The sequence below is a fragment of the Oryx dammah genome, unplaced genomic scaffold (assembly GCF_014754425.2).
Source record: "Oryx dammah isolate SB20612 unplaced genomic scaffold, SCBI_Odam_1.1 HiC_scaffold_17, whole genome shotgun sequence".
NCBI classification, from domain to species: Eukaryota; Metazoa; Chordata; class Mammalia; order Artiodactyla; family Bovidae; genus Oryx; species Oryx dammah.
The window spans coordinates 52,911,565-52,939,540 of NW_024070201.1; the positions used below are offsets into that span (position 1 = coordinate 52,911,565).

At 52.2% G+C, this 27,976-nt stretch overlaps 1 protein-coding gene and 1 long non-coding RNA gene across 2 annotated transcripts in view; one reads left to right on the forward strand and one right to left on the reverse strand.

Annotated features, from left to right (window-relative positions):
• The window catches only part of LOC120876798, a 32,375-nt gene extending 28,150 nt beyond the window's left edge, over positions 1-4,225 (reverse strand). Inside the window, exons 1-2 of the long non-coding RNA XR_005724206.1 lie at positions 4,134-4,225; positions 3,223-3,366 (exon numbers count right to left, since the gene is read on the reverse strand). This is a non-coding gene — a long non-coding RNA (uncharacterized LOC120876798). The remainder of the gene's footprint in view (positions 1-3,222; positions 3,367-4,133) is intronic.
• A 314-nt stretch (positions 4,226-4,539) lies between these two features.
• The window catches only part of DGAT2 (diacylglycerol O-acyltransferase 2), a 34,095-nt gene continuing 10,658 nt past the window's right edge, over positions 4,540-27,976 (forward strand). Inside the window, exons 1-4 of the mRNA XM_040258861.1 lie at positions 4,540-4,800; positions 18,908-19,036; positions 26,723-26,830; positions 27,200-27,270. Of these exons, the coding sequence (XP_040114795.1) occupies positions 4,761-4,800; positions 18,908-19,036; positions 26,723-26,830; positions 27,200-27,270 (348 nt within the window). The 5' untranslated portion in view covers positions 4,540-4,760. The remainder of the gene's footprint in view (positions 4,801-18,907; positions 19,037-26,722; positions 26,831-27,199; positions 27,271-27,976) is intronic.

Here is a 27,976-nt window from a genome sequence, read left to right on the forward strand (position 1 = left end):
CTCCATGCCCCAAAGCAATCTTGCCTGGAAAATTCCTGGATGGGGAAGGAGGAGGAGGGTGGCATGTGGCACAGACCACAGGGCCATGCCAGGCCCCCTCCCCGTGCCATCACCTCTGTCCTTCAACCTTCCAAGTGAGCCCAGCACTGGAAATGAGTTTGACCCAGACAAGCACTAGCCTTGGGCTATGAGAACTGGCTCAAATCCCAGCCCCAGCTCTGACATCTGGCACACTCTTGGAGTCTCTGAGCCTGAGTTTTCCCAACTGCAAAATGGGATCAAACTCACAGGCCTATGAGAGCTTAAGGAGGAAAAGTTTGGGAATTTCCTTTCATCAAACAGTTCCAGGGTTAGGGATAGTCCCTCGCCACCTCCCCCGCCGAGCCTTGTGAAGCTGAGAAATCATGTGGGCTTGTGGCTCAGGAAGTCTTGGATGTGAATCCCAGCTTTGCTATTTATTCACTGTCTCATTTTGGACAAGTCCCGTTACCTCCCTGCACCTCATTCACAAAGCGGAGTGATAATCACCCCCAGCAGGGATGGTCCCACATGAACTGGGTGAGCTCCCACAGGCCAGGGCCTGCCTGGAGCAGAGCGCTTGTAAGCGTTTGTTTCTGCCTTTCGCCCTGTGCCTCTCTTAGGACAGGTGTCCTCTCTGCCTTGCAGACCAGCCACTCACCTCCTCTGTGCAATGGAGGGGCTGAGGCTGCCATCACTGCTACGGGACTCAGAGGAGCCCATATTTATCCCCTCAGAAACCATAAAACTGCACCCATAATTCCTAATGGCAGCACAGCCCTGGTGACTAAAGAGGGGGTGGGACGTACTACCTTTGGGGAAGCCCACCCTGGTCACATGGTTCGACAGCATCACTGACTCAACGGGCATGAATTTGCACAAATGCTGGGGGAGATAGTTGAGGACAGACGAGCCTGGCATGCTGCAGTGCAGAGAGTCGGACATGACTTAGCGACTGAAGAACAACTACAACCCTAGTCAAACTGGGACTTGTGGCTTGATTTGACCTCTCCCTCTGGGGTTTGGCCAAAGCACCTTGGGAAAAGCACTGGGATGGGAAATGAGGAAGGAAAGGTGACCCAAGTCCTGGAGGCACCCTGCCCACACATCGGCAGGAGCAGCAGGGCAGGCCATGAGGACAGGGCCCGAGGGATGCTAGGATGTGTGGGGAGGGGCCAGGGGAAGTCAGTGCCTGGTATGAGGCCCTCATACTCACCTGGCGCAGCAAAGAATAGTCCCAGGACACAGAAAGCTGCCAAGACACATCCTCTCTGGCTACTCTAATGCTGGGTCTGGTTTTCTATCCAAGTCAAAGCAGACTAAGCTGCTTACGCAGGTGCCTTGGGCATGGCAGCTGAGGGCCGTTGGGAAGGAGTTGTCACTCTGTGAGATGACCCAGAAGGAAGTGACTGCCCTTCTCAGCCCTCAGACTTGCCTTAGCATCCTTTGGTGAACATTCTCATGTGTGCAAAGGACCCAAACTGGTCCTAGTTTTATTGCCTTAGCCCAAGTCCCCACACCACCCACGCACCTGATCATCCTAGCCTTCCAGTCTAATCCAGGTGCTCTGCTCATAGCCCTTCTTTGGTCTGGTCCCAAGGATGAAGTTCAGGTGGGATTATAAGACTCCTCAAATCTGGTCCAGTCAATCTCTCCAGCCTTATCTCCTGCTCCTCCCTGCCTGCATCCCCTTTCCAGCATCCTTCCTCCAACCAATCAGGGTGCTCATGGTTCCCACCTCCAAGCCTCTGTTTCAGGCTGTAGCCTCTGCCCAAAGGCCTTCTCCTTCCTCTCTGCTAGGCAGAACTGTCCTCCTCGACTCAGGCCCAGCAGCAAATGTCATCATCTCTCAGCCTTCTTAATCACCATTCCCTCCTTTGACACCCCACCCCGCTCATGGCACTTTGTCCATGACTCTGTTGTACTTACTCACTGGTCAGTCCGCTGCTGACTGAGCCACAAACCTGAGCCAGGCCTGCACTGGGCACAGAGTGATGGTACTCCTGACGATCCTGGGAAAGCTCCTGGCTCACGGCGATGGTGACAGCGCAGGAGAAAGGACTGAGCTCGGCACAGCCTCCCACATGTCCCTGCACCACAGCCTGGCCGTCTTGCTGCAACCATTGGTTTTGGGACATATCTCTGGGCTAGGGCTCCTCGAAGGCAAGGACTGTGTCTGATTACCTTCTGTGTCCCAGTGACAGCCAGGCCCAGGAAAGTGTATAGGAAAAATTGTGCTGAAGTAGATGAACCTGGAGGGGCTTTCATCTTGATCCAAAGTCTCGCCATTTCGGTAGCTTACTTTCCTAACATAGTGGTGGCACCATTTTACATCCTGTGATTTCATTTGATCCTCAAATACTCAAGGGCAGTTAGCGAGCTAAGAACTGCCACCTACATTTCAGGATGCAGAAACTAAAACCAGGGCTGGCAAGGTGACTTGCCCAAGGAATTGCTGCAAGTCGGTGGGACAAGAAAGGCCAGCATGCAGACCTCCTTCCTCCCAGCCCACACTCTGCCCCTTAGACCATACTGAGGGAGCTGGGTGGGCCACGTGTTCCAGCCCGATGCCTCCTCCACAGGAGACTTTTCTGGAGCAGGCACAGGCCACACACTGACTTGGGGTACCTCCAGGCCAGTAGGAGTCTTGCCTCCAAAGGGACCCAAAACACCGCTGGGGTGAGGATTGAAGGATTCACAGCATCTTTAGCATCCACCTTGCTGCACTGCTCTTTCCCCAGAAATCCACCACATCCGATCCAACCTCCCAGCCTTCGCTAACCCCTATGTCTCCCACAAACCTGAAAGCTGCTAGCTTTCCCTCAGTTTCCTGAAAGGTACCAAGCTCTTTTCAGCATCAGAGCCTCACCACCTGCTTGCTCTCTCTACCTGGAATGCTTTTCTTTCTATTCTTAGACAACTCAAGCCTTAGGGTTCCATGACTTTTTTCTCAAGGTTATTCCTGTAACCTTGAATAGGCTGAACAAATGGCAGGGTTTCTAGGTCCCATCAGTGGCATTTGTCACATGCTGTGCGGGCACTGTGACTTCTGACAAGACTTCTGACAAGGTCTTCTGGTAAAGACCTCAGCAGCAGAGATTCCCTCTCATCTTATGCTGTGAGCCCACACCTAGCTTCCTCAAGCTGACCCCAAGGAGTCCGTCTTTTCACTGACAGGCTTGTTGCCCTTACACCTGCTCTTACCATCCACGTGCAGTAAGTCATTCCAGTGCATTCCAGTCGATCTCCCCTCCTCCTGCACTTCTCTCCGGACCAGGCCTTCCCTCCATCCTTCCACCACCATCCGAGATCAGGAATGGTTCTCTCTCACCTGGGTCCCTCCTGCAGCTTCCTCATAGCCGTCCTGGCCCCCAGTCTCTCCCCACACTTTGGCTGGAGGACTCTTAAAGACATATAAACACTCATTTCCCCATTCAAAGCTATCCCCACCCTGATGTCTCAAGGGTAGCAGTCAAGAACCTTCCTAAGATCTAGCCCCAGCATCATTTCCCATAGCTGTCTGAGCTCTAGCCACTCCAGGTACCCTAACCCTGCCCCAAGCATGCTGCCTTTTCTAAGAGTTTACACCTTACCCTCACACCCTCTACAAAACTACTTATCAAAGGGCAACAAAAATAATTTTGGAAAACTTTCTATGTGCCTGGTACTATATTAGGCTATTTTTTAACTTTAAAATTTTTACCTCATTTAGTTCTCAAAGCACCTCACAAAATAAGTGTTATTCTTCCTATTGTACAGAGATGGAAACTGAGGTTCAAGAAAGGGAGGGCCAGAACTGGCTTCGGGTCTATTTGATTCCATCTCTGTTGTGCAATAATCTCTCTGGGAAGTGCATCCAGCCTCCAGTTCCCAGCCCCCAGTCCAAGAAAAGGACCTCTCTCCTCTGGATCTATAGCCAGAGATTTCTCTCTTGGCCTAGCATTGCTGCCAGCTTCAGTGTGCGATCACCTCTCACCAAGGAGAGCACCTCCCAGGGCAGGGCCAGGATTGACTGGTTTGGGTCCCCAGCACGCAGCAGTATACATTATACACGCTCTGTGAGGTTTAGACGGAAAGGTAGAGGCAACTTGAGGGGTTTAGGAGCCCGACCCTACCTAACTAATTCCGTCCCAACCACCAATCAGAGGCGGGACCTCGGCATCTGTAGCCAAAGCGAAGCCCTGAGGAACGGAAAACACAAACCCCCGCCTGCCCCCGCCAGGCCCGCACGTGCCGGGCCTCCCGGCCCACGTTCCTGCTGCCGGGCTGCACCAACCGCCGCGGGGGAGCGGCTAGGGGCGGGCACAGGGAGCAGCAGGAATAACCTGGCAAGCCCCTCACGAGGAGGACCCCGCGCCGCGGGCGGCGCAGCCGTGAGGAGCAGGGGGCCCCCTACAGCCCTCCGGCGCCCGGCCGAGCCCGGCGCTCAGCCACCCCCACGGAGCTGAGGCTGCCGTGGTTGGAACGGCCGGCCCCGCCCCTGCCGCGTCGGTCCCGCCCCCTTGTGAGGTTACAAAGTGCCGCGCTCGGAGCCGCGGGCGCAGTGGCCGTGGCCGTGGCCAAGGCTCCGCTTTCCGCCGGTGCTCCGGCCCGTCTGGCGGCCCGCGCCTCCGCACCCCCGGCCGTAGCGGTCCCCGCGCTCCCTGCTCGGCGCGAAGCCCTGGCCGCGGCGGCCGGGGCATGGGCCAGGGGAGCGGGGTCTGGCGGCTTCCCGCGGGGCCCCGACCTGTACAGGCTTCGTCATGAAGACCCTCATAGCCGCCTACTCCGGGGTCCTGCGAGGTGAGCATCGGGCCCGGCTGCCCTGAGCGAGGGCTCTGACTGAGAACCCATGCTGCCCCCGAGGCCTCTGGGAGCGGGACTAAGGGTCTGGGAGATGAACTGTCACAGCCCAGGGTCTGCAGGGCTTTCCCGTCTTCCTCCTTGGGCCATGCAGCTGCGAGAGGGCTTTCAGGAAAGGAGGTGATGAAGGGCTCCAAGGTAGGCAGGAATGTGTTGGTATAGTGGGAGTTTGTTGCTGGAGGGCGGGCCGCTCTGGGGGCTGAGGTCCCTACCCCTTTCTTTTCTTTTGGGAAGGCTTGCGGCCCCCTCCCCGACCAACACCCCGATTCTTACCCCCTGCTCATCTGGGTCTGAGATGAGGTTAGAATAATGGTCTGATCCAGGCCACTTGGCATGGTAGTCATGTGGGCGCATTCTCCACCTTAGCACTCATCAATTTGGGGGACTTCTGTTACATCACTTCTTTTTTTCCAGCCTGTGAGATAGGATGTTACCTGAGAACTCTCCAGCCCCCCAGCACTGCTCCTGGCCCCTGGCAGTTCCCTCCATCCCTCCTTACCTGGTGGATCAAGCTGTGAGGAACTGGATGGGGCAGGCCACTAGACTGGGAACATGCCTGGCTGGGACAGCTGTGCCCACACTGTCCTTTGTCCCCTACCCAGCCCAGGCTTGGGAGCCCACTCAGCAGCGACTGTGAGCCTGGAATGCTTAGAAGATAGGACAAGGGGACCCTGGGTGCCCTTCAGTGTGGTCTGTGCTGCTTGTTCCACCATGTGGAATTGAGGTCCTCTCTGAATCAGGGGCAGAGTTGAGATCAAACTCCACAGCTTTTCCTGCTCAAGGAAGAGCATCCCTTCCATGTCCCGCACCTCTCACCTATACTTGGAGAAACTGAGGTGGGAGGAGGCATGACCTGCCCAAGGTTTCCCTAACAGGGCCTTGGCCAGGGGATTAAATACAAATCCAGGAGACTCTGGGACATCCTCACAGCTGCCCTGGTCTGTCTTGCTTGAGTCCTCCCTCCCTCCACCTAAAGTCTTAATTCAGCTTGCTGAACCTCTCCTACTTAGGATTTTTCTTTAGTAACTAACAATAGCTTACTCCAACCCCTTCATTATAAAAACAAAACATACAAATCATTGGATTTGGAAAAATTGGAAAAACAGGAAGAAAATGTAAAGCTCCTGGTTAATTGACTATCCAAAGATAGCTTCCTAATAGCATTTTAGTATATTTCATTATAATTTTATTTATACACATCATTTAGGTAAGATTGAGGGCATGATGCAGATATCGTTCTAAACCCTGTTTTCTCCCTCTTGATGTTAAATCTAGAGTATTTCCTTCTGTTACTCCAAATCACTTACAATATTCTCGGGGCTGCTGGGTAACCACCTTGAGCTGTACCGCAGTTTAACTGTGTCCTAGGCATTGGCCCTTTTCCCTCTGTGGCTGTTGGTGTGATTATCTGCCCCTCTTGGTCTGAGTGCCACTCACTGCCCTTGGAGAGGTACCTAGCTGCTGTTGGCATCTTGGGGTACATGCAGCCTGAGCTGTCCCGTGCACCCGGCCCGATAGCCTCTGACAGTCTCTGCTCTCACTTAAAAGTGCTTGTCCATTCACTGTGCCATTTAATGCCCATAACAGGGAAGGAAGGACCCTACCCATGCTCATGGTTTAAAAGTGCTTTTGTCTCCGGGCAATGAGATTGGGATGCTCTCTCTGAGGGTGGGCCTTCCTGGAGATGCCCTTCCCTCATCTCTGCTATCCACAGAGGTGAGTTGTATCTTCCAGGAGCAGGTGACCCTGACTTCCTCGTTTTTGACCTAGAATTTGTTATTCAGGAGGACTTCCAGTGAGTGATTTTGACCAAGTCACTTACTGTCCTTTCAGGAGCATGTCTCCATGTTTAATTAGGTCTTGAAAACATTAAAAAAAAAAAAAAAACTGGCTGCAGACAATTCCATCATGGGCTGTAGCAAGAGCTGGCATGAAATGCAAACCAATCACTTTAGCTGTCTAGGGTTCTCTTTGGTGAAAGACTGGGTGGGGAAGGGAGGGAGCTGAAGCAAATCTTGCGTTATCTGGCATCTCCATTAGACCTGCTTTCTACATCCTTGGTCTTTGAAGACACTCCCCAGTGGCCTGGTTTTTACCAATAAAGTCTCGTTGTTGGGAGGTGATGAACACTTTGTCAGTGGTGATATTTAAGGGGAGACCATGGCTTCTGTCAAGGGAAGACCTGTGATGGGTGAGATTGAAATAGATACCTTGGTGTCTGGTTTCCTGGGCAAAAAAAAAAAAAAAAGCCAGCTGTGGGGGTGGGTGTGCGCTGCATGTGTGCTGGGAATTTGTGTGGGAGACAGGAGTCTCTGTTGGTATTTTCTAATATCTGAAGGATTTACCTGTGCCAGGGGTGGAAGATGCAGAGTTATTCCTATTTGCATTTTACTTTTGCCCCTGGATTTAAGGCTCTTCTGATCAGCCCTCTGATGCCTGCCTGTATACCCAGGGTTCACCACAGGACCCAGCATGAAATGGTGGCAGCTTCAGTAAAATTCTGAACTGATTTGTTCTGCGCGGCCCCCCAAAAGCAAGGCCAGGAACAGGGCTGGAATTTCAGGAGGTAGGGGGTGCAGATTTGATATAATGGAGGAATGCTTTCTGACAGCCACTGCAGCAGGTTTGGTGTGGGTGGGGTGGAGCTCCCCATCACTGGGAGTGTGCAAGCAGGAGCTTAGCAGGAGGTGAAACTAAGAGGCTGGATTGTTGGAGGGTTGATACCTAACTCTCAATCGTAGGATGAGAACATGGTTTTCATATTCCCCTTCCCCCAATTCTATATAGCTTCCCCCGGCCTACACCACTTCCCCAAATGCACAAATGCCACTTTGGGGTTATCTGTGCTACTTAGGGCTCTTCTGAGCTGGGAAAGGAGGGCCAAGAGTAGTATTTTATTAGCAGACTTGGTGACTCAGTGGCCACTGTGGAAATCCTGCCCCACCCCCATCCTCCCACCCCTGAGATCTGCAGCAGGTACTTGAGTCATAAAATCACAGCTCTCTGGCAGTGCTGGGTCAGGGGCAGCTCTCACATTACAGATGGAACACTGAGGGCCCCGGAGAGAAGAGACTAGACCAGGGTTATCAAAGCCAGGGTTAGAACCCAGATCCACCTCCCAGTCACTGGCTGCCTTAAACTAAGAGAGAAGTGTGGTGAAGCCATGAAGGGCCGAGTGCAGGGTTCTGGCCACTGCAGGTGCTCATTTCCTGACTGAATGAAGGTTTTTCTGGGACCATGATGGGGCTGGCAGATCACCCCTTCTCGTGGATTTTCAAGATGTCCCAACTTGCCTTGATGAGTAGATGCACCATGAACCCTGGAACTCTGAGGCCAGGGGAACAGCCAGTTGCCTTCATTGTATTCCAAACCTTCCAAACTCTTCCTTGTGGCTGTGGAGCCCCCTGTGATCACTCCTCTGCTTCCATGCCCTGCTCTAGAACGGCTGGGGTCTTCCTGTTCCCCCGGGATTCCGGTCAGTTCAGTCCTACCTCAGGGCCGTTGCATTGGCTGCCTTTCAAGCATTCAGTCTCCTCTCGGAGGCCTTTTCTGACCATACCATCTGGAGAATGGTTCTGTCCTGTTGTATTTTTTATAGCCCTTCTCATTAGCTAGGTTCTTAGGTGTACTTTTCTGTTTGGGTGATGGTCTGCCCCAGAAGAATGTCAGCCCCTTGGAAACAGGACCTCTGTCTGTCTCCCTCGGTGTTTGTCCCAGCATTGAGCACAGTGCCTGGAGTATAGTAGGTGCTCAGTAAATATTTGCTGAATGAATGAATCATTAATGGGACTTCAGCCCTCCCAAGCACTGCTCCTTCCTCTTGGCAAGAAGCCCTGCTTTTTGCTTCAGTGCGAGTCCCCAGTGCTTGCTCAGGCCTCCTCTGTATCCACCTGTGCTAGGTGCTGGGCCTGCAGCTGTTCCTTGCTCTGGAGGCTCCACGGTCTCGAGGAGCTGGCTGCAGGGCTGATCGCTGGGGGCAGGGGGAGCTCACCACAGTCCCCCTTGTTGCTTCCAGGGCTTAGGAGCCAAAGAGTGAGGATTTCAGCCCTGGCTCCCCTCAAGGACCTGGCTGGGTGTCTCTCTTCTCCTCTGAGGATCTCATTCCCCCTCAGTGGAAGATAGGATCAGAAACTCTAAGACTAAGGATGCAAGGGTTTAGGTTAACACGAATGGAAAGTGCTTTGTAAACTAACTTGTGACTCGCCTGTTAGTCCTTGTCACTCATTTTATGTGATACAACAGCCACCAACACTGTGACGAGCGGCAGACTGCCTGGGGCATCCAGGAAGGCTTCTTACAGTGGGGACTCGGGTGTAGGCCCTTCAGTTTATTGGTGGATCACCTGTGTGTGTCAGACTGCCACACACATGTCAATCCCTGGTCCCTGCCTTTGAGGAAATGAGACTAGGGGGATGACAGCGCACAGTGATCCACGCAGTGACGGGGGAGGAAGCATGGGGAACTGAGGAGGCCTGGAAGTGAGGGTTTGGCAGCTAAATCATCCTGGCGTCAGGGAAGGCTTCCTGGAAGAGGTGACAGTCAATCCGGATATTGAAAAATGAACCAGTGTTACTGGTTCAGTGTTACTGGTTCAGAGACTATCAAGAACCTTCAGGTAGAGGGACCAGCATAAATAGAGGCGTGAGATTTGGGTGGGAGGGAAAGTCTGATGGCAGGACCTCTGGGCTACTAACCTGAGCTGAGGTCCCAGTGTGCTGAGAGATAAGGGAGACAGAAGATGCTGTATCCAGGCAGGGGCTGGCTTGCCTATGCACTTTGCATGGGTTGTTGGTGGAGATTTGAGAGCTGGGAAAGGAGCCTGGTGCAGGCAGTTTCTTGGCCTGTACCACTTCTGGAACCTCCTGGGTCTGGAGCTGCTACTGGCAGTTTTGAGGGCTTGGGGCTAGGAGTCTCAGTCTCCTCATCTGTAAAGTGAACAAATGCATGATGACAATATCTGCCCAGGTTATGGTACAGACCCAAGGAAGCTGAAGCCACACACCCTTTGGGCAAATTGACAGAAGCAAGGAATGTGAATTTACTTTACTATTAGAGCAGATCTAGAGGCCAGAAGGCTCACTCTGCATCTGCTTCCTATGTGACCTTGGGCATGACGCTCCCTCTTAGGGCCTCAGCCTCATCTGTACAGTAAGGAGGGCTGCATAAGGCAGCTCGCCTGAGTTCATTCCAGCTCTGCTGCAGAAATGTGATTTTAATCATGCCCCAGACTGCTATGGGATCCAGGGGCCAACCTCCTCCTCATTCGTGTCCTCAACTTGTCCTTGTGAAAATGGGCTCTTGTCCTAAATGGGCCCAGGTACATGCCTGAGAAAACCTAGCTCCCCACACTTGCTCATGTACCGTGATAAGGGCCTATTTTGAGGACTCCTTGGTTGTGACATACCCGCAAGCTAGTAGTGTTGCCATGGCAACCCCTCCCACTTCAGTAGCTATTCTTTTAATGTGTCAGAAGATGGGGATAGTGAAAGCAGAGCTTTGGGGTCCTCAGCAGTCACCTCCAGGGTCCCAGTCGCAGTTTCGAAGTCTCAGGAACATGGCGTTCTAAGAACCCCACTTCCTTGACCTCACCTCCCAGGACCCTACCCTACTGCATGAAAACCAATACTTGAAAATCCAGGCCTCTGGAGCAGCTCAAGGAGGGGCCTGTAGTTTCTTTAGGGGGATACAAGCCCCTCCTTGAGCTGCTCCAGAGGCCTGGATTATTCATTAGTCAATCTAAGCTGTCAAGACCTTAGATTTCAACTAATCTAACACAAACCCCTAATGAATGCCATTGGGAAACCTAGAGAGGAGAGGAGGAGGCCCCAAATCCCAGTGTATCTGTAGATACTTAGGATGCCTGGCTTCCTGCCAGGATGCTCTGTGGGGGGCCCTGAGGACTGACTGAGGAATCCACTGAGTTCTGCAGGGTCCTGATGGGCAAGCCAGGAGCTTCCCAGCGAGCACACCAACCACAGCAGTGTGTATCGGCTTCCCATTTGGGTCAGATGTCCCAGTGAGCCCTGCTTTAAGGACACTTAATTTTCTTTAGGATTACCTAATTAAACACCTAACCCTTAAAGGGGAGATTATTAGTCTTTCAAGAGAAGAAATCACCAGCGTATTGGGATCAGGTGAACAGCTGGTGAGTTGCTTCAGAGCCCTTACACCTTCGGAAGTTGGTGGAGGTCATGGGAGGAGTGGGCAGCAATCTTCCCTGCTGTCAGGGTGGAGCCTGGTCAGTCATCTGTGTTCTTGGGACTCCTCGGCCTGGCATTTCCAGCCCTCCATGGCTCCCCCTGCACATTCTCGACTAGCCTCGCCCATTCACATGGCCTGGTTGAACGACTTGCAGTTAATTCCTTAACCTTGTGCCCTTTCTCCCTTCCAGTCCTTTGCCAGTGCTGTCTGCTGGACTCCAGGACCTGGGTTCCTGGCCCTGTGCTTCCCTTCTGTCAGCCTGGCAAACTTACTCATCCTCTACCTCTCACCTGACGCAGCCCTGAGAGCATCCTCCGGGCCAGTTGGGCACCTCTTGTGGACTCCTCAGCCATGACCTACCCTCTGTGCCTGATTGTTCACAGCCCTGTCTCCCCCAGCCATAGCTGAAGTGGGCAGCCCCAGGGCAGAGCTCTGCCTCCCACAGAAGCCCAAGAAACAGAGGAGAGGCAGGGGCTAGCAGTTCCTATCCTAGGGCAACACCTAGCCTGGCCTGTAAAGGCTACTTGGAAAGTACTTGCTGAATGAATATTAACGTTCAGCCTCCACCCTTCCCTGCCTCCCTCTAAAATCTTGCATTTTCGCCCCTAGCCTTGAAGATGTGGCATTTATTTGGCACTTGGCCTGGCTTCCTGGACCTCAAGGGGTGTCCTGGGAGTCAGAATGTCCATCTCTCTGCCTCGATGCAGCCTCATGCCTGGCCCTTTGCAGAAGCTTTGGGCAACTTCCTCACTGTCCACTTGGAGGCTGCTGGACCAGGGCAGAGCTTTGGTCTGGCTGGGCCCACATGTGGCATCCTTGAAGCTGGGGGATGTGAGCAGGATGACGTCCCCACTCAGGAGCCCCTGGCAGCTGTCCACATCTCTGCGACCTCACTGGCAGCTTTCTAGCTCTCTAACAGACATGCCACATGCTGTTTGTCTCTTTTCCATAGGTTGTTTGGATTCCTCCCAACAACTGCTACATCCCAGCGAAGGAGGACGCTGAGTCTTAGATGGGGAAATGACCTTCAGGGTCTCACTGTAAATGATAGAGCCAGGGTTTGAATCCTAAGTGTACTGATGCCAGCGCCTCTGCTCCAAGACAGGACAGGGGTTATTACACCCATAAGTCAGGCGAGGAAACCCAGGCTTACTTGGTAATTATCCTGCATACACACAGGTCTTGACTTTTTATGATGCTTCTGTTTATTGTTTAATTCTCACAAGAATCTAGCGAGGTGGGTATTAGCCTCACTGGACAGATGAGGAAACTGAGGCTTGCATAGGAAGTGACTCACCAGGGCTACACTCCTGCAAGTTGGAGCCCAGGTTCTCTGGACGCCCATCTTCCTTAGCTTCTCTAGGCTGGTGAGCCGCTTCCCAGGATGCCAGTAGCAAAGGAGAGTAGGGACGCAGTGTGGGCCGCCCGGAGGCCTGACCTGGGAATGTCCCGTGTGCCCCCACCTCCACGTGGAGGGAAGTCAGCCTTGCTCAGGGCTTCCTCTCCTCAGGGCTGAGGACCCTCTTGTCTCCCCCTCTAGCTGATTGCCCCAAATTTTGTTTCCTCATGGCTCTCCTCACTGCCTGACGTTACACCCTACCTTTGTGTGTAGGTGCTTTGTCTCTCCCTCAGCAGAATCTAAGCCCCTAACAGGTGAGACTCAACCTGCTATGTCCACTGCTCTTTCCCCAGGGGCTGACAACAGTTATCGGGCACCTCAAAAGTGCTCCAGGCTCATCCCTCCCCACCCATGTCCTCCAGGAGACCGCTTTTGGCCGCTTGAGCCCTGACCCCATCGTCTGTCTTGGGTTCATGTGAACCCCCGTTCCTGGGTCGTTGAACATTCTGGCCTCTGGCCTGCCTCGCTGTAACTCCCTCTGAGTCTGTTCTGGCCGGCGCCCCCACCCCAGCGCCCACTTTCCTCCTCTTTGCCTCCCAGATCTCGCCTTCTGGGCCCTGCTGACGCCTCGCCGCCTCCTTGGAGCCGCCCCCACTCTGCTCCCTCCCCTCTTAACACATAACCTCATGGTCACATGCGTCTTGAAACATTGCAGTAGCTCATCAGTCCCCTCCCGCTCTGGTCAGTGGTATATGCCGTGATGAGAGCTAATCACCCAACAGGTGTCAGTCACCCAACAGTTGCCAAATGGATGTTATATGCGGTTTTTTTTTTTTAATCTTCCCAACCACCCTTATCCTCAGTTTATGTCTTCTCTCTTGTTTGGCTGCACCGGGTGTTCACTGTGGCATGTGAGCTTTCTCTAATTGTGGCATGCAGGCTTAGTTGCCCTGTGGCAGGTGGAATCTTAGTTCCCTGACCTATGCCCTTGCATTGGAAGGCAGATTCTTAGCCGCTGGACCGCCAGGGAAGTCCCCTTATCCTCACTTTGGAGATGAGAAACTAAAGCTGAGAGAAGCTAAGTGACTTGCCCTAGGTCACAGAGCCATGCAAGGGCAGGGCTGGCCCAACACCCTTTCTCAGATTATGGAGACTGGGGCTCAGACCCTGCCCTCTCATACCAGTATGAGAGGAAACCCTGGTTTCATCAGTCCTGGGTGCGGCCTGGTCAGTTTGCTATCAGATGTTGGGCAAAGAAGCATTCCATACCCGACCTGGGCTGGGGACCAGAGGTTTTTGGCTCTACTGCTATGCGCAGCTTCAGCTTAGCTCTTGTGGGAGCATGTGGGTGGGGGTTCACATTCCTTGCATAGCCAGTCTGCAGGAGAATGGCCCCGTGAAACTTGGGACATGGTTGAGGCAGAGAGGCAGCCCTCCCTTCCCCGGGGTGTATTCCTGAGATCGGGATGTGGACTGGCTGGTGTAGTGAGGACCAGCCCTCAGGAGCTTGGCATCATGGAAATGGCGAGGGTCTCAAAGCTCGAATGCCTGCCTTGAGTCGTGACTGACTCCTCTAGACCATGACCTCAAAACAAATGGTTTAACATCTTTTGGCCTCACTTTGCCTCAGTTTCCATCTCTGTGAAATGAGGCTTCCCCTCCCTGCCTGTCTACCTTCCCAGAGAATGCTGTGGGACAGGGAAGCCCCATACAGACATGGGGGCAGGGGGCTCTTCTCTGGGGGTAAGAGAGCTTCTCTGGGCTTCTCTCTCTCAGCTCTACTCCCTCTGCCCTTCTAAATCCAGGAACAAAGGAGCTATGTAAAATAAATGGTGAAATCAGTGGTGCCCTGGAGCAGCTGTTTGGATTGGTTACTGAAAACTTCTCTTCATAGAACAGGTCAAGTTACTCTATTGCCATCTCATCTTCCTTCGTGAGAAAAAGACATCTGTAGGAAGTGGGTTCTGTTCTCATCATGGCAAGGTTAGGGGGGACTCCTGCTCAGAGGAGGAGAGAAAGGCTCACTCCCCCTCCCATTGCTCCATCTCTGGAGGCCTTCCTGTCTGGCAGCTCAGTTGCAACTTGAGCATCCTGGCCTTCAGCTGCCTCTGGGACTTACAGGTTTGTTCATTCATGCAGTAAACCCCTATGAGCTCCTTCTCTTGTCAGTCTGACTGGGCACACTGCTCTGGGCACATGAATGAATCAAGTTCCCTCCTTGGAACTTAAGAGATGCTGCCTGAGGAGGATGGCCGAGGAAGTAGATAACTGGCTTCAATGGACTGGTGCTGAGAGAGCGTGCAGAGTTCAGTATGCTGGCAGAGGCTGGGGAGGGGTAGCAGGGGAGCAGGTTGGAGCTGAGATTTGGCCAAATGTTGAGGCTCCCTGCCAGCCCCACCTAGGACTATGGGACAGTTGGGCTGGGTATGAAGTTAGTGGCAGTGTTGGCATCTGATTGCAACACTGGCATCCACACCAGCCACCACTGAGGCAGAAGAGATGCTGACAGCTGAGTGGTGAGGGCTGGACCTGGGAGTGCCCAGCTGAAGCCTTGCTTCCCACTTGCAAAGCAACTGTACCAGGGCTGTTGCAAGGTGGTGAGCATCTAGGTGGTGTCTTCAGGAGGGTGGGCACCGGGGTCCAAGCAGTCAAAGAGATCATAGAAGTCATCCTCCCCACCACCATTTTATATATGGGGAAACCAAAACCCAGAGAGGTGAAGCGACTTGGCCAAGAAGACACAGGAATCAGTGATACAACTGGGACCAGAACCCCCAGGCCTGCCACCACTTAACTTACTACACAAGATGCATGCCCCTCACCTGCCCCTCTGGAGGAAAATAAGCCATGCATTTTCTCCTGTCCCCTCCCAGCCTTTCCCCACTTTCTTTTGGGGAGAAGAGAGAAGGAACTTGGGGAGACCAGCACAGGAACAGAATGCTGGCCTAGAAGTTAGTCTTGAATTGAATCCAACTTTGCCACCCTCTGGTCAAGTGACCTTGGCTATATCATTTCCTCAAGCCTTTCCCACCATCAAAATGGCAATGATGATGCCAAACTCACAGGGCTGGTGAGAAACCAGAGTTCCTGAGGAAGTACATTGGAGGCTCCGAAGCTGCCGGTCACCCAGCCCTGCAGAGAGCTGAGGTAGAGGATGGGGGCCTGAGGAATAGTCAGAGCAGAGATGTGCTCTTGGTTTTGCTCGGCAAACCTTGCTGAGTGTTGACTCTCGGCCAGACTCTGAGAGGCCACTGGGTGAATCAGACTCAGGCCCTTGGGCAGCTCCTGATGTGATGAGAGTGGCCTTGTAATCAGCAGCTGGTACAAGGTGAGGGGCTGTGGGAGCCTAAAAGGAAGCTTCCCTTCCTCTCTTATTTCTCTCTTTTGCTGGCCTCTCCCACCTTCATCTGCTGACAGGTTCTCTCCAAGATCAGTGGGGGCTGGTGAGATTGCCTCAGACAGTTCCACACTTGCATGGGCCTTACAGTCAATAATCCCAAAGAAGGAAAGCCCACCTCTCTGAAGCTTACCTATTTGGGTTTTGAAGGACAAACTGCTTTATCTCATTGTCAGGGCGTCATCAGGTAGACAAGGCAAGCAGCAGCTTTCTAGGGAAGGGAGCAATGACTGGATACTCCTTAAATCCATAGGGGCTTCCACTGGGCCTATGGATCAGCATCATGGACAGGCCAGCTCCTGGGATTGGGCTCTGTGGTCAACCAGTCGGGATGGTCTGGCCAAGAGGCGGCTGAGTGGTCTCAGGCCCGAGGGACACAGAGTGGCCTCCCCGCTCCCCAGGCAGCCCCACACTGTGCCGTCCAAGGAACACTGGCCCCTCCTCAGTGGACTTTGCATTTCCTACTTGGTTGCAGAGCGGGCTATGGACAGTAGTTGGGATGGGGCAGGGAGGATAGACCGAGGAGGCTGGAACAAGCCTGGTTCTGGGGCTATGGGAACCTTTCAGGCCTCTCTTCTGTGTGGATAATCCACTGAACAAGACGTTCTGCATTTCCTGCACCCTGACTTTATATCTAATTGCAAGAGACCTGCAATAGCAGATGGATTTGGATTAGGAAACAAGAATTTTTCAGTTGTTTTAGTGAGGGATATGTCACCAACATGGACTTGCTGTGTGCACCCCACCCCCAAAGCAGGAGAGCTCCATGTTGTGAGTGCAGTTGGTTGGCCCTGACCTAACAGCAGAGGCTAGACGGCGAGTCCTTTCCTCAAGCACTCTTCACGGTCCTGTTCACAGTAGGAAGTGGTCAAATGAGATTATATCTGATGCCCTTCCTTCCATCACCCTTTTTCTCCAGCCTGGTAGACAGTGGAGGCCCCCAGCTCCTCCTTGCAAACTCCCCACCCCAAACTTACCCTACCTGAGACTTTGGACTGAGCAGATCTCAGTTCAGTAAATCCAGGCTGGGGCCCTGCATTTCTAAACAGCTCCCAGGGTGGACTCTGAGTAGGGAGGTGCTGGAGAACATTCTATCCTCTCTGCAGCCAAGGCGCCCTGCCTGCTCCAGACCAAGGGCAGGGCCTCAGCTGCCATGACCCCTGCTTACCTTCACTCCACATAGCTAGGAGGGAGTGTCAGCAGCTAGGGGGTCCCTTGGACAGGGGGTTCAGGCCTGTGCTTGGCCTCATTTCCCTCCCTCCTGTACTCACCCAGGACTCTCTCCTCACTTCTGAGCACAGACCACCCTTGGACTTGCAGTGTCCCATGGGTAGAGCTCTTTGTATTTGGCATCTGCTGTCCTCTGAATCCAGGTCCCAGCCCTGGCTGGGTAGCCCTGGACAACTCAGTGCTCCTCTCCTCAGCCTCCCCAGAGGTCCAGATGGACTAGACCAGAGGACCCAAGAGGGCTCTCAGGCTCCAGGAGGGGGTGTTGAGAAAGGGTGGAGGTGGAAAGGGCTGTGATGCTGGATATATATGTTAAGAGCAGAGGAATGTCATGTGCCAGACCTCTGGAGTTCCTGTGTGGACCAGCCTCTTCATCTGCTTTGGTGAGTTCACTCACCACCGCCTCCACCCCGGGTATGGCTGCTCCTGAGTACCCAGTATGTGCCGTGTCTTGGATGTGGCAGTATGCCATTGAGGTCGTGCCTGCATAGTGAGTGGAACCAGGGTTTGCACTGGGATCTGACTCTTCTGCCATACCCCTGGCTTCCCCTTCTCTCTGCTCCATGAGACCAGGGGAGGGCAACAGGACTGAGAAGTCTGCCTTGAGTCCTGGTGGTTATCTCTGTGCTTCCTAAAAGTCAGAGTGATTGTTAGCTTTCAACAGATGAGTGCCATGTCCCTTTCTAAACCCCACTGTGACTTTGTTCCTCTGCAGATTTTAAAGAAATACAAAGGCTTGCATGTAAACCCCTAAACCCCTCTCCCTCCCACTTCTGCTGTAGGCCAGGGTGAAAGGTCATGAGAGCCTCCAGGACAAGATTGTGGCTCAGTGAGGGGCCTTGCAGAGTGGGTCGTGTGAAGGAATTTGACCAGCAGAGTCAGTGAAGATGTGTTGAGCGAAGGGCATGCAGTTGGGGCTCAGCACGTGTGGGGTTTGAAGGGGCACAGTCCTCTGGCCCAGCTTCCAGAAGGAGAGGGGCTGTGTCAGGAACCTCGCCCGTGCTCCTCCTGAGCGCTGCCTCTCCTATAGTCATTAGGCTTTCTGGTCCCTCTGTCCATCAGCCACTGGAATCTAGGGCGTCATCCTGGGGGTACAGCCACAGAACCAATTAACTGAGCACATCTTGTCTGAACTTATAGCCTTGGCACTTGCTTGGTAGCAAACATAATTGCAGCTCTCAGTGTCCCAGGCTGCCCAAAACTCAGTGGCTGCTGGATCCTCTAGGGAAGCAGAGGTTCCTGCCCAGTTCCTCTCTCAGCCCTGGGCTTTGGGCACTGAGGTGAAGCTCAGAGTGTGAATTCCCCTGAAGGTGGTATTGATGGTGTTGGGCTAGGGCAAGAGGGCTCAGCTCCCTGGGAGAGGGTATTAGTCCTGGAGATAAAGGGGTGGGGGTGGGTCAAGGATTGGGGTGCTCAAAGTACACTTGGAGGAAAAAATAACATTACAAACTGGATGTTGGCCCTCTGTCCCTGGCCTCACAGACCCAGATAGCAAAGGTTAAATATTTGTACTAGATCCAGATAAAGGAAAAGATAGGGGTTTGACTGGGGTAGAGGTGAGGAATGAGAATTGGAAACTATGGCAAGCCTCCCCGTCGCCTCTTTGGATACCCTATTTGGTCTCCAAAATGACCCTTTGTTGGGGGGGACATCATTCCCACTGGGTATATATAGAAACTGGGGCAGAGGCAAGTGCAGCATGTGAGCAGCCCAGAATTACAAAACTGTGGTGTGACAGGGCCGGGATGTGAGCCCAGGTCGGTCTGATTCTTTGGCCTGTGCCCCTCTCATGTCTAGGGAGGTGGGGAGGTGGGCTGGTGTGGGGTACTCTGCAGCTGCAGGGAAGGGCGCACAGGCTGGCATCTACCTTCTGTCTGTCACAGGCACTGGCTCCAGCATCCTCTCCGCCCTCCAGGACCTGTTTTCTGTCACTTGGCTCAATAGGTCCAAGGTAGAGAAGCAGCTCCAAGTAATCTCGGTGCTACAGTGGGTCCTGTCCTTCCTCGTGCTGGGTAAGCTGGGGCTCAGAGGGTGAGGGCAGGCGGGGATGTTAGAGAGCTGAGGGGTCCTTTTTAGTCTCCTATCAAGTGCTGTACCCCAGGCAGGCTTGGGGACTCAGTAAGATTCAGTGGGAGGTAGTAGTACGGTTCCCATTTCACAGATAGAAAGCCCAAGTCTCAGAGAAGGTGAGTAACTTGTCCAAAGTCACGCAGATTTGAGTCTAGGTCTACAGAACCCCCCACCCCCCACCCAAAGCATGTGCTGTTCCCAAATGCCACCCTGCCTCCCAACAGGCATTTTCCTACAGGCACATTGCATTGTCTTAGGCTGGTCTGGCCCTGGGATTAGTCCCAACTCAACTAAATATAAGCTCTGTGACTTTACACAGGTTCCTTGAACCCCTTAGAAATCAGTTTACTCACTTTGGATATGAGGAAAAGGCTGCCACACAGGCCACACAGGGCCTGGGCTGGTGGGGGTTGTCCCCAGCTTACGGGAGCTCCTACTGGGACATACCCTCCAAGCCCCCCGACCCCAGCCTCACCCACCCTCTGTTGAATACCGCCCCCAGCTACTTCTGCACCCGCTCAAAGCTCCTCCTTTCTTCTACTGACACTGCCCATATGAGTGCTTGAGTTGTTTCTTCTGCAGGTCCGGATTGGTGCCCCTGTCCCCTGGGTTGCCATCCAGACCAGGGTCAGGGCACCGTGGGTTGTCCAGGAGGAGGAAGGGCCCCTGCCTGAGCCAGGCCCTGCTCCCCCAGCAGTCTCTCCTCTTCCCCAGGGCCAGGTGTCCCTTCCCCAACATGTCAGGGCAGACACACCTGCTGCTGAGCTTCACAGAGTACATTCCAGTGCCTGAATGAGTCCCTCTGAGTGGCCCGCTCTTCAGGGTAGTTCAGGCCTATGGGGATTATCAGGAGTTACCATGTCAGTGCTGAGCCGTCCTCTCAGGAGGCTTGGGGGCCTCTGAGACCACATTTCCAGGGCAGCAGCTGCCCCTCCCTCCCTTGGCAGGGCAGAGTGATGGAATGGGGGTGCTAGTTATTGAGCCCCTTCAGTAGATGTGAGCTCAATCCCTGGGTCAGCAAGATCCCTTGGAGAAGGAAATAGCAACCCACTCCAGTATTCTTGCCTGAAAAATCCCATGGACAGAGGAGACTGGTGGGCTACAGTCTAAGGGGTTGCAAAGAGTCAGACATGACTGAGCGTGCACACATTCACACACACGTGTGTGCATGCACTCACATACACACACACAGTGGACTAGGCTTTCCACTTCATAGGTGAGAAAATGGAGACTCACAGAGGCTCAGTGACACACAGAGATGGTGAAGCTCATTAAGTGGCAGAGTTAAAAATTAAACAGGAGCCTTGAGTGCTCACCAGGGAGCCCGAAATCAGCGTGCCTGGTCTGAAATGGCCAGTCTTCACCTTAAGGCCCAAGAGTGGGCTTTGGGGGGCTACGAGCCCCTAAGACTAGATAGAAAATTACGTGTGAGAGTATATTCACATTTTTCTGAATGAAGGGCAGTTGCTATCCTCAGATTTTTGCAGAGGCATATGGACCACAATCTCCTGGAGTTTGCTCAAATTCGTGTCCACTGAGCTGCTGACGCTATCTCACCCTCTGCTGCCCTCTTCTCTTTTTGCCTTCAGTCTTTCCCAGCATCAGGATTTTTCCAATGAGTCAGTTCTTTGAATCAGGTGGCCTAAAAGTGTTGGAGCTTCAGCATCAGTCCTTCCAATGACTATTCAGAGCTGATTTCCTTTAGGATTGACTGGTTTGATCTCCTTGCAGTCCAAGAGACCTTCAAGAGAGTTTTCTCCAGCACCACAATTCAGAAGCGTCAGTTCTTCAGCATTCAGCCTTTTTTATGGTCCAAGTCTCCCATCTGTATGAGACTACTGGAAAAACCATAGGTTAGATAGCATCACAGATTCAATGGACATGAATCTGAGCAAACCCCAAGAGACAGTGGAGGACAGAGGAACCTGGTGTGTTACAGTCCATAGGGTCACAGTCAGACCCGACTTAGCGACTGAACAACAACAATGGGCCTTAACAAGATAAAGGAACAGTGGTCTAGGGAACAGAGCAGATTAAACTGGCTCCCTCAGGGCTCAAACTTCCAACTTGGCCTGCCTGGCCAATTTTTAGAATCCTGGAGTAGAGAGCACCCCTCTGTTTTCATATAAGAATCAGGCACCCAGTGAGGGCAGAGCCTTGTCCAGAATCACATAAGAAGGAAGTGACACCCTCTCTAGCATATATGGCTTGTAGACTTTTGGATAGCAGCCATTCTGACTGGCAAGACCGCATGGACTCCAGCCTCCAGGCCCCAGTCTGCTGTGCCAGCTCCCTTCCCCCTCATCTGCACCCAGAAGCCACCACTGTCCTATTGTCTTAGTGGGTCAGAGCTTAGCTGATGAGATGCTGAGCAGCTTGTAGAACCCCAGACTCCTGTAGCATGCGGCAGGGGCTGCCCCGAGCTGTAGGTTAATAAATGATCAAGTCTAACCACAGCCCAGAAACCGGCTCAGCATCTTCCCGAAACCCTTGTGTAGGTGGGAGCCAAGCCTGCATGGACGGGCAGGTCTGCTGAGCTGCTGCTAATTATTGCCCTGAGCAGCCCCAGCCACTCCCTCCCACTACCACCCACATCTGCTGGCAGAGGCTTGCCTGGCATTGCAAAGGATGCTGTGGCCCTGTCAGCCTCCCTCTGGAACGATGGAGTGACTCTGTGCCACCATTCCTATGCCCCGGGTCCCCCTGGTATTCTGGTTAAGGCTCTAAACCATATTCATTCCGAGTTTTTATGTATTTATTTATTTTAATCTCAGTTTTATTTATTCATTTTTTTACTTTACAACATTATATTGGTTTTGCCATACATTGACATGAATCCACCATGAATGTACATGTGTTCCCCATTCTGAACCCACCTCCCACCTCCTTCGCCATCCCATCCCTCTGGGTCATCCCAGTGCACCAGCCCCGAGCACCCAGTATCATGCATCAAACCTGGACTGGCGATTCGTTTCACATACGATAATTTACATGTTTCAGTGCCATTCTCCCAAATCATCCCACCCTCTCCCTCTACCACAGAGTCCAAAAGATTGTTCTATACATCTGTGTCTCTTGCTGTCTCGCATACAGGGTTATCGTTACCATCTTTCTAAATTCCATATATATGTGTTAGTATACTGTATTGGTGTTTTTCTTTCTGACTTACTTCACTCTGTATAATCAGCTCCAGTTTCATCCACCTCATTTGAATGAATCAATTAGAACTGATTCAAATGCATTCTTTTTAATGGCTGAGTAATACTCCTTTGTGTATATCTACCACAGCTTTCTTATCCATTCATCTGCTGATGGACATCTAGGTTGTTTCCATGTCCTGGCTATTATAAACAGTGCTGTGATGAACATTGGGGTACACGGATCTCTTTCAGTTCTGGTTTCCTCGGTGTGTATGCTCAGCAGTGGGATTGCTGGGTCGTATGGCAGTTCTTTTTTTTTTTTTTTATTTTTTAATTAAGGTTTTTATTTTATTTTTTATTTTTTTTAAATTTTATTTATTTATTTATTTATTTTTAATTTTTACTTTACAATTCTGTATTGGTTTTGGCATAGATTGACATGAATCCACCACAGGTGTACATGCGTTCCCAAACATGAACCCCCCTCCCACCCCCCTCCCCACAACATCTCTCTGGGTCATCCCCGCGCGTCAGCCCCAAGCGTGTCATATCCTGCATCAGACATAGACTGGCATTTCGATTCTTACATGATATTATACATGTTTCAATGCCATTCTCCCAAATCATCACACCCTCTCCCTCTCCCTCTGAGTCCAAAAGTCCGCTATACACATCTGTGTCTTTTTTGCTGTCCTGCATACAGGGTCATCATTGCCATCTTCCTAAATTCCATATATATGTGTTAGTATACTGTATTGGTGTTTTTCTTTCTGGCTCACTTCACTCTGTATAATCAGTTCCAGTTTCATCCATCTCATCAGAACTGATTCAAATGTATTCTTTTTAATGGCTGAGTAATACTCCATTGTGTATATGTACCACAGCTTTCTTATCCATTCATCTGCTGATGGGCATCTAGGTTGTTTCCATGTCCTGGCTATTATAAACAGTGCTGCGATGAACATTGGGGTACATGTGTCTCTTTCAATTCTGGTTTCCTCTGTGTGTATGCCCAACAGTGGGATTTCTGGGTCATAAGGCATTTCTATTTGCAATTTTTTAAGGAATCTCCACACTGTTCTCCATAGTGGCTGTACTAGTTTGCATTCCCACCAACAGTGTAGGAGGGTTCCCTTCTCTCCACACCCTCTCCAGCATTTATTGCTTGCAGATTTTTGGATCGCAGACATTCTGACTGGTGTGAAGTGGTATCTCATTGTGGTTTTGATTTGCATTTCTCTAATAATGAGTGATGTTGAGCATCTTTTCATGTGTTTGTTAGCCCGTATGGCAGTTCTATTTCCAGTTTTTTAAGAAGTCTCCACACTGTTCTCCACAGTGGCTGTACTAGTTTGCATTCCCACCAAGTGTAAGAGAGTTCCCTTTTCTCCACACCCTCTCCAGCATATATTGCTTGTAGACTTTTGGATAGCAGCCATTCTGACTGGCATGACATGATACCTCATTGTGGTTTTGATTTGCATTTCTCTGATAATGAGTGATGTTGAGCATCTTTTCATATGTTTGTTAGCCATCTGTATGTCTCCTTTGGAGAAATGTCCATTTAGTTCTTTGGCCCACTTTTTGATTGGGTCGTTTATTTTTCTGGAATTGAACTGCAGGAGTTGCTTCATTCCGAGTTTTTAAATGCATAATACAAAACACACTGGATTTCAAAGGAAGCCAATGATATTAAAATATAAACACGCATGCATTAAATCAGATTCCACATATAGTGACACATTGTTTTTTGTTACTATGTTAAATGAAAAGATCTAGCAGCAGGCATAAGGACTGCTAAGACTACTGCAGTCTGGTACATTCATAAATGAAGGAAGCATTGCATTTCTATAAGAGATGAAGGAACATTAAGATGTTATTTTTTTCTCCCATCCAAGTCCATGGATCTCCAGATTGGACACTTAACTGTGTGTTAAGTCTTCTTCCCACATTATCTCATGTAATCTTCCCAACACCCTGTTGGAAATGGAGATTCAAGGATGGGCCGTGGCCAGTGAGCCAGCAGGGCCCCAGCTTCATGGAAGAGCGTGTCCACGCTCTTCATGGGCCTGACTGCTGCCTCCCTGTATTGGGCAGCCATAGGTTGCCTGCTCATGGGCTTTGAGGAGCAGTTCTGAATCACGAGCTTGACTATGTTCTATGGGGAGGGGTGATGGTAAAGGTGGGTCCTGAACCTTCTGCACACGGAGCCAAAAATTGTTTACATCTCCTGGACCTGAGGGGACTGGGTCGGGGGGTTCCTGCTGCAGTCCCTTGCCCTACAAGAGTGGACCAGGGAGCCCCCTGTTCAGAGGACTGGGCTTAGTCTCTGAGAAAAGCAAACTTGTGTGATGGATTTAGCTCGTTTTTGCTCAATAAACCTTTCCTGTCGTGGTTGCTGGGGCTGGAGAAGTTCGTCTGACCTGGTTCCAGTTCCCAGGGAGCCCAGGGGCTGAAGGGCCTTCTGATGGAAGGAGTCTGCTGGGGGAGGCAGATACCGATGAGACAGCTGTGGACACACAGGGCTTAGAGAGAGCAGGGGCCCCCGGCTGAGAAAGTCCAGAACTAGAATGCAGTCTCCGGACTCTTCATCTGTTCTCTTCTCCTCCTCCCAGGCTGCCTCAGCACCAGAGTAAGGACAGTGGACAGGGACTCCCAGCTTCCCAGAGAGCCCAGACATTTAGGCAGTGCAGCCTGGGGCTCTACCCGCTCTGGTCCTGGTGCCCCTCAGCAGAGTTAGGGCTTTGACAGCAGCTAGGTTTCCAGGCTGCTCAGATCCTAACCTGAACCTCACAACTCTGCCCAGGCCCACCTGGAGCATCCATCTAGCCTCTGAAGGCACTTGGATACCCTGTGGAGTCTAGGGGGCTTGTGACCCTTTTTCTAGGCCTAAGAAAGGGGACCCGGGGCAAACCACTCAACAAGGTGAGAGGCTGTGTAAGTGGCCCTAGCTTAAACATTGCCATTCACCAAGCTGCCTCAAGTACTTCACAGCTGGCCTTTAACAGGGTTTAGTTGGCTCCAGATACTTCCCTAGAGGCTCATCTTCCCCATCTATGATGTCACACTCCTAAGGTGGTCCTGAAAACCTGGACACCTGGCCAGCCTGTGTTCACTGCCGGTCCCAAGAGAGCTGTAGCACATTTAGCTCCCTTGGCAAGAGGCTGGCTCAGGAGCTTAGAACAGGACCAGGTTGCGGATGACAAGGGGTCACCATTTTCCTGCCCTTTGGCTTGTGGAGTGTGCGTCTGGCCCTCCCTGCTCCCTCGAGAAACTGGAGGGGACTGAGCAGGTGGGAAGAAGAGAGCGTGGAATCGAAGACCTGGCAGCCCGGGAGCACCCATGACCAGTGTAGCACCCAGCAGCAGGGGCCTGCAACCGGGGTTGGCTTCCCTCCCAGCAGTGCAGGGGATGCTGGCCAGAGCCCATCCTTCTCCCAGGCATGAGTGCCTGATGCCCCTGGCCCTCTGCTAAGTGACAGGGGGCAAAGATGTGCCCCACCCCCAATGTAGAGAATTCAGGGGTGAGAGATCCGTGCAGGAGGATGGCATGATGCTGGAGTTGAGGTCTAAGCTTTGCTTTGATGCCTTGGTAAAAATCGGAAAGATGGAAGCCCTGAAGAGGGCTTTCTTGCCAGGTTATTCAGTCTCATGGCCAGCAGGCCCAGAATAAAGGGACCCCTGGAAGCTGGCCCCAGTGGTCTTCAAGTGTGCTGCTGGGGGTTTTGAGAGAGAGGCTGATGGGCTCTGGGCTTTGGTCGGGGACTGCCGGGTGCTCAGTTATGTGGGAAGGGGGCCAGCCCACCTCCTGGGGTGGGAATCCCACTCTCTTGGGTTCCTCCAGTGGCAGTCTGGGCCTTCTAGTTTGAGGTAAATTCCTAAAGCCTGGTACAGATTTTGGACTTAACAGTCAGACTTGAGTTTGAATCCTGGCTCTGCCTCTATCCTGGCAGGTGACCTTGGACTAGTTCCCTCCCCCTAGAGCCTCAGTGTTCTCATCTCTAAAATGGGGTAAAAGTCACCCTGCCTCACACTCAAGACAGTGATTCAGCCCAAGTCCTGAGATACAGTGGCACTTGGCAGGTCCCTCCCCTCATCCAGCCATTCTGACGGGCACTCAGGTGGGGAGAACACACAAGGAGGGGCAGAAAGGACAGCTGTAAGGCTCTAAGTTAACATCCATCACCTGTGGACAGACAGCATGGAGCCCACCTGTGGACAGACAGCATGGAGCCCACGTGCCTCCTGATGCTAGGACAGCCCGTGAGAATCCAGAAGATGAGGCTCGTGTCCCGTGAGCCTGCTGCTCTCAGGAACATCTTCCCCGCCTCCCCACCCCACCCTCCCCATGGCCCTCTGCCCGGGGCCCCAGGTGTGCCTAGCTTAGGGCCACAGTAGACGCTCAGTCACCCAGTGACCTGTGTCCAGAGGGTACTAAAGCCCGTGTCGGGACCGCAGGCCTGACCTGGGACCGTCTGCCTTCCCCCAGGAGTGGCCTGCAGCGTCATTCTCATGTACACATTCTGCACCGATTGCTGGCTCATCGCCGTGCTCTACTTCACCTGGCTGGTGTTTGACTGGAACACACCCAAGAAAGGTAGGAGCACAGGTCACCCTGCCTGACTCCCCCGCCCTCGGGACACTCCCTCGTGCACAAGCTGAAGTTCCTCGTCATGGGTACTGCCCCTTCTCTAGTTAGCACCTACTATGTGAATAGTGTCGGGCTAAGCCTGGGCATGGTTCTGAAGGCAGGGGAGTCTCTAAGGTCACCATCATGCTTGTCACCGGAGCTCACACTCAGTGCTGGGTATCCATAACGTGAGGGAAGGAACATGGAAAGGGGCTTGGAGGGGGAGGATGCTGCCTAGGGTGCCGGTCACCCAGCTCAGGGGTTCACACTGGCTCTGCCTGAACGTCACCCTCCCCCTCCTACTCCTTCTCAACACTGTGTTTTGTTCCCTGGAAGGTGGCAGGAGGTCACAGTGGGTCCGAAACTGGGCTGTGTGGCGCTACTTTCGAGACTACTTTCCCATTCAGGTAAACAGTTGCAGATGTTATCTTGGGAGGGTGGGAATGGATGGGAAATCTGAAGTCAAGCCTTAACTTACCCATCCACAGCGATCATGTGTGCAGGGTTGAACTATATGACGTCTCCCACTGTGAGCATCTGTCGATATTCTACCCTGCCTTATTCAGGATGTGAGGCAATTTAGGATACATACATATAATTCTGTACCAGGTAAAAAGAAAAATCAAGACTTGGAGGAAAACATACTAGTAATTCATCCATAACTGTCAACAGAATTGCAGTGATTGAACTTCATGGTCACCTCTGAGCTTCCTGGTAGCCAAGGCAAAAAGGGAACCATGCTAGTTATTGATCCTCATTTTCAGAAAGAAAGAAGCTTCTTTGTTCCTTGGGTAAACAAGACTTCTTCTAGCATTTGGATCTAAAAGCTGTTTCAGATACTGAGAGCCTGGGTGATGTAAGAAGCAGGAATAATAGTAGATACTATGGCCATTGCTTGTCTGCTTTCAGTGAATATTAATGTCATAAGTTAAAATGGAAGTGACTGGGAATTCCCTGGTGGTCCAGTGGTTAGGACTCAGCACTTTCACTGTTATGCCCCAGTTTATTCCCTGGTCGAGGAACTAAGATCCTGCAAACTGCATGATGGAGCCAAAAAATATAAAAAAGGAAGTGATTTATCAAAAGCAATACTAAGGTAGTCCAAGTTTATCT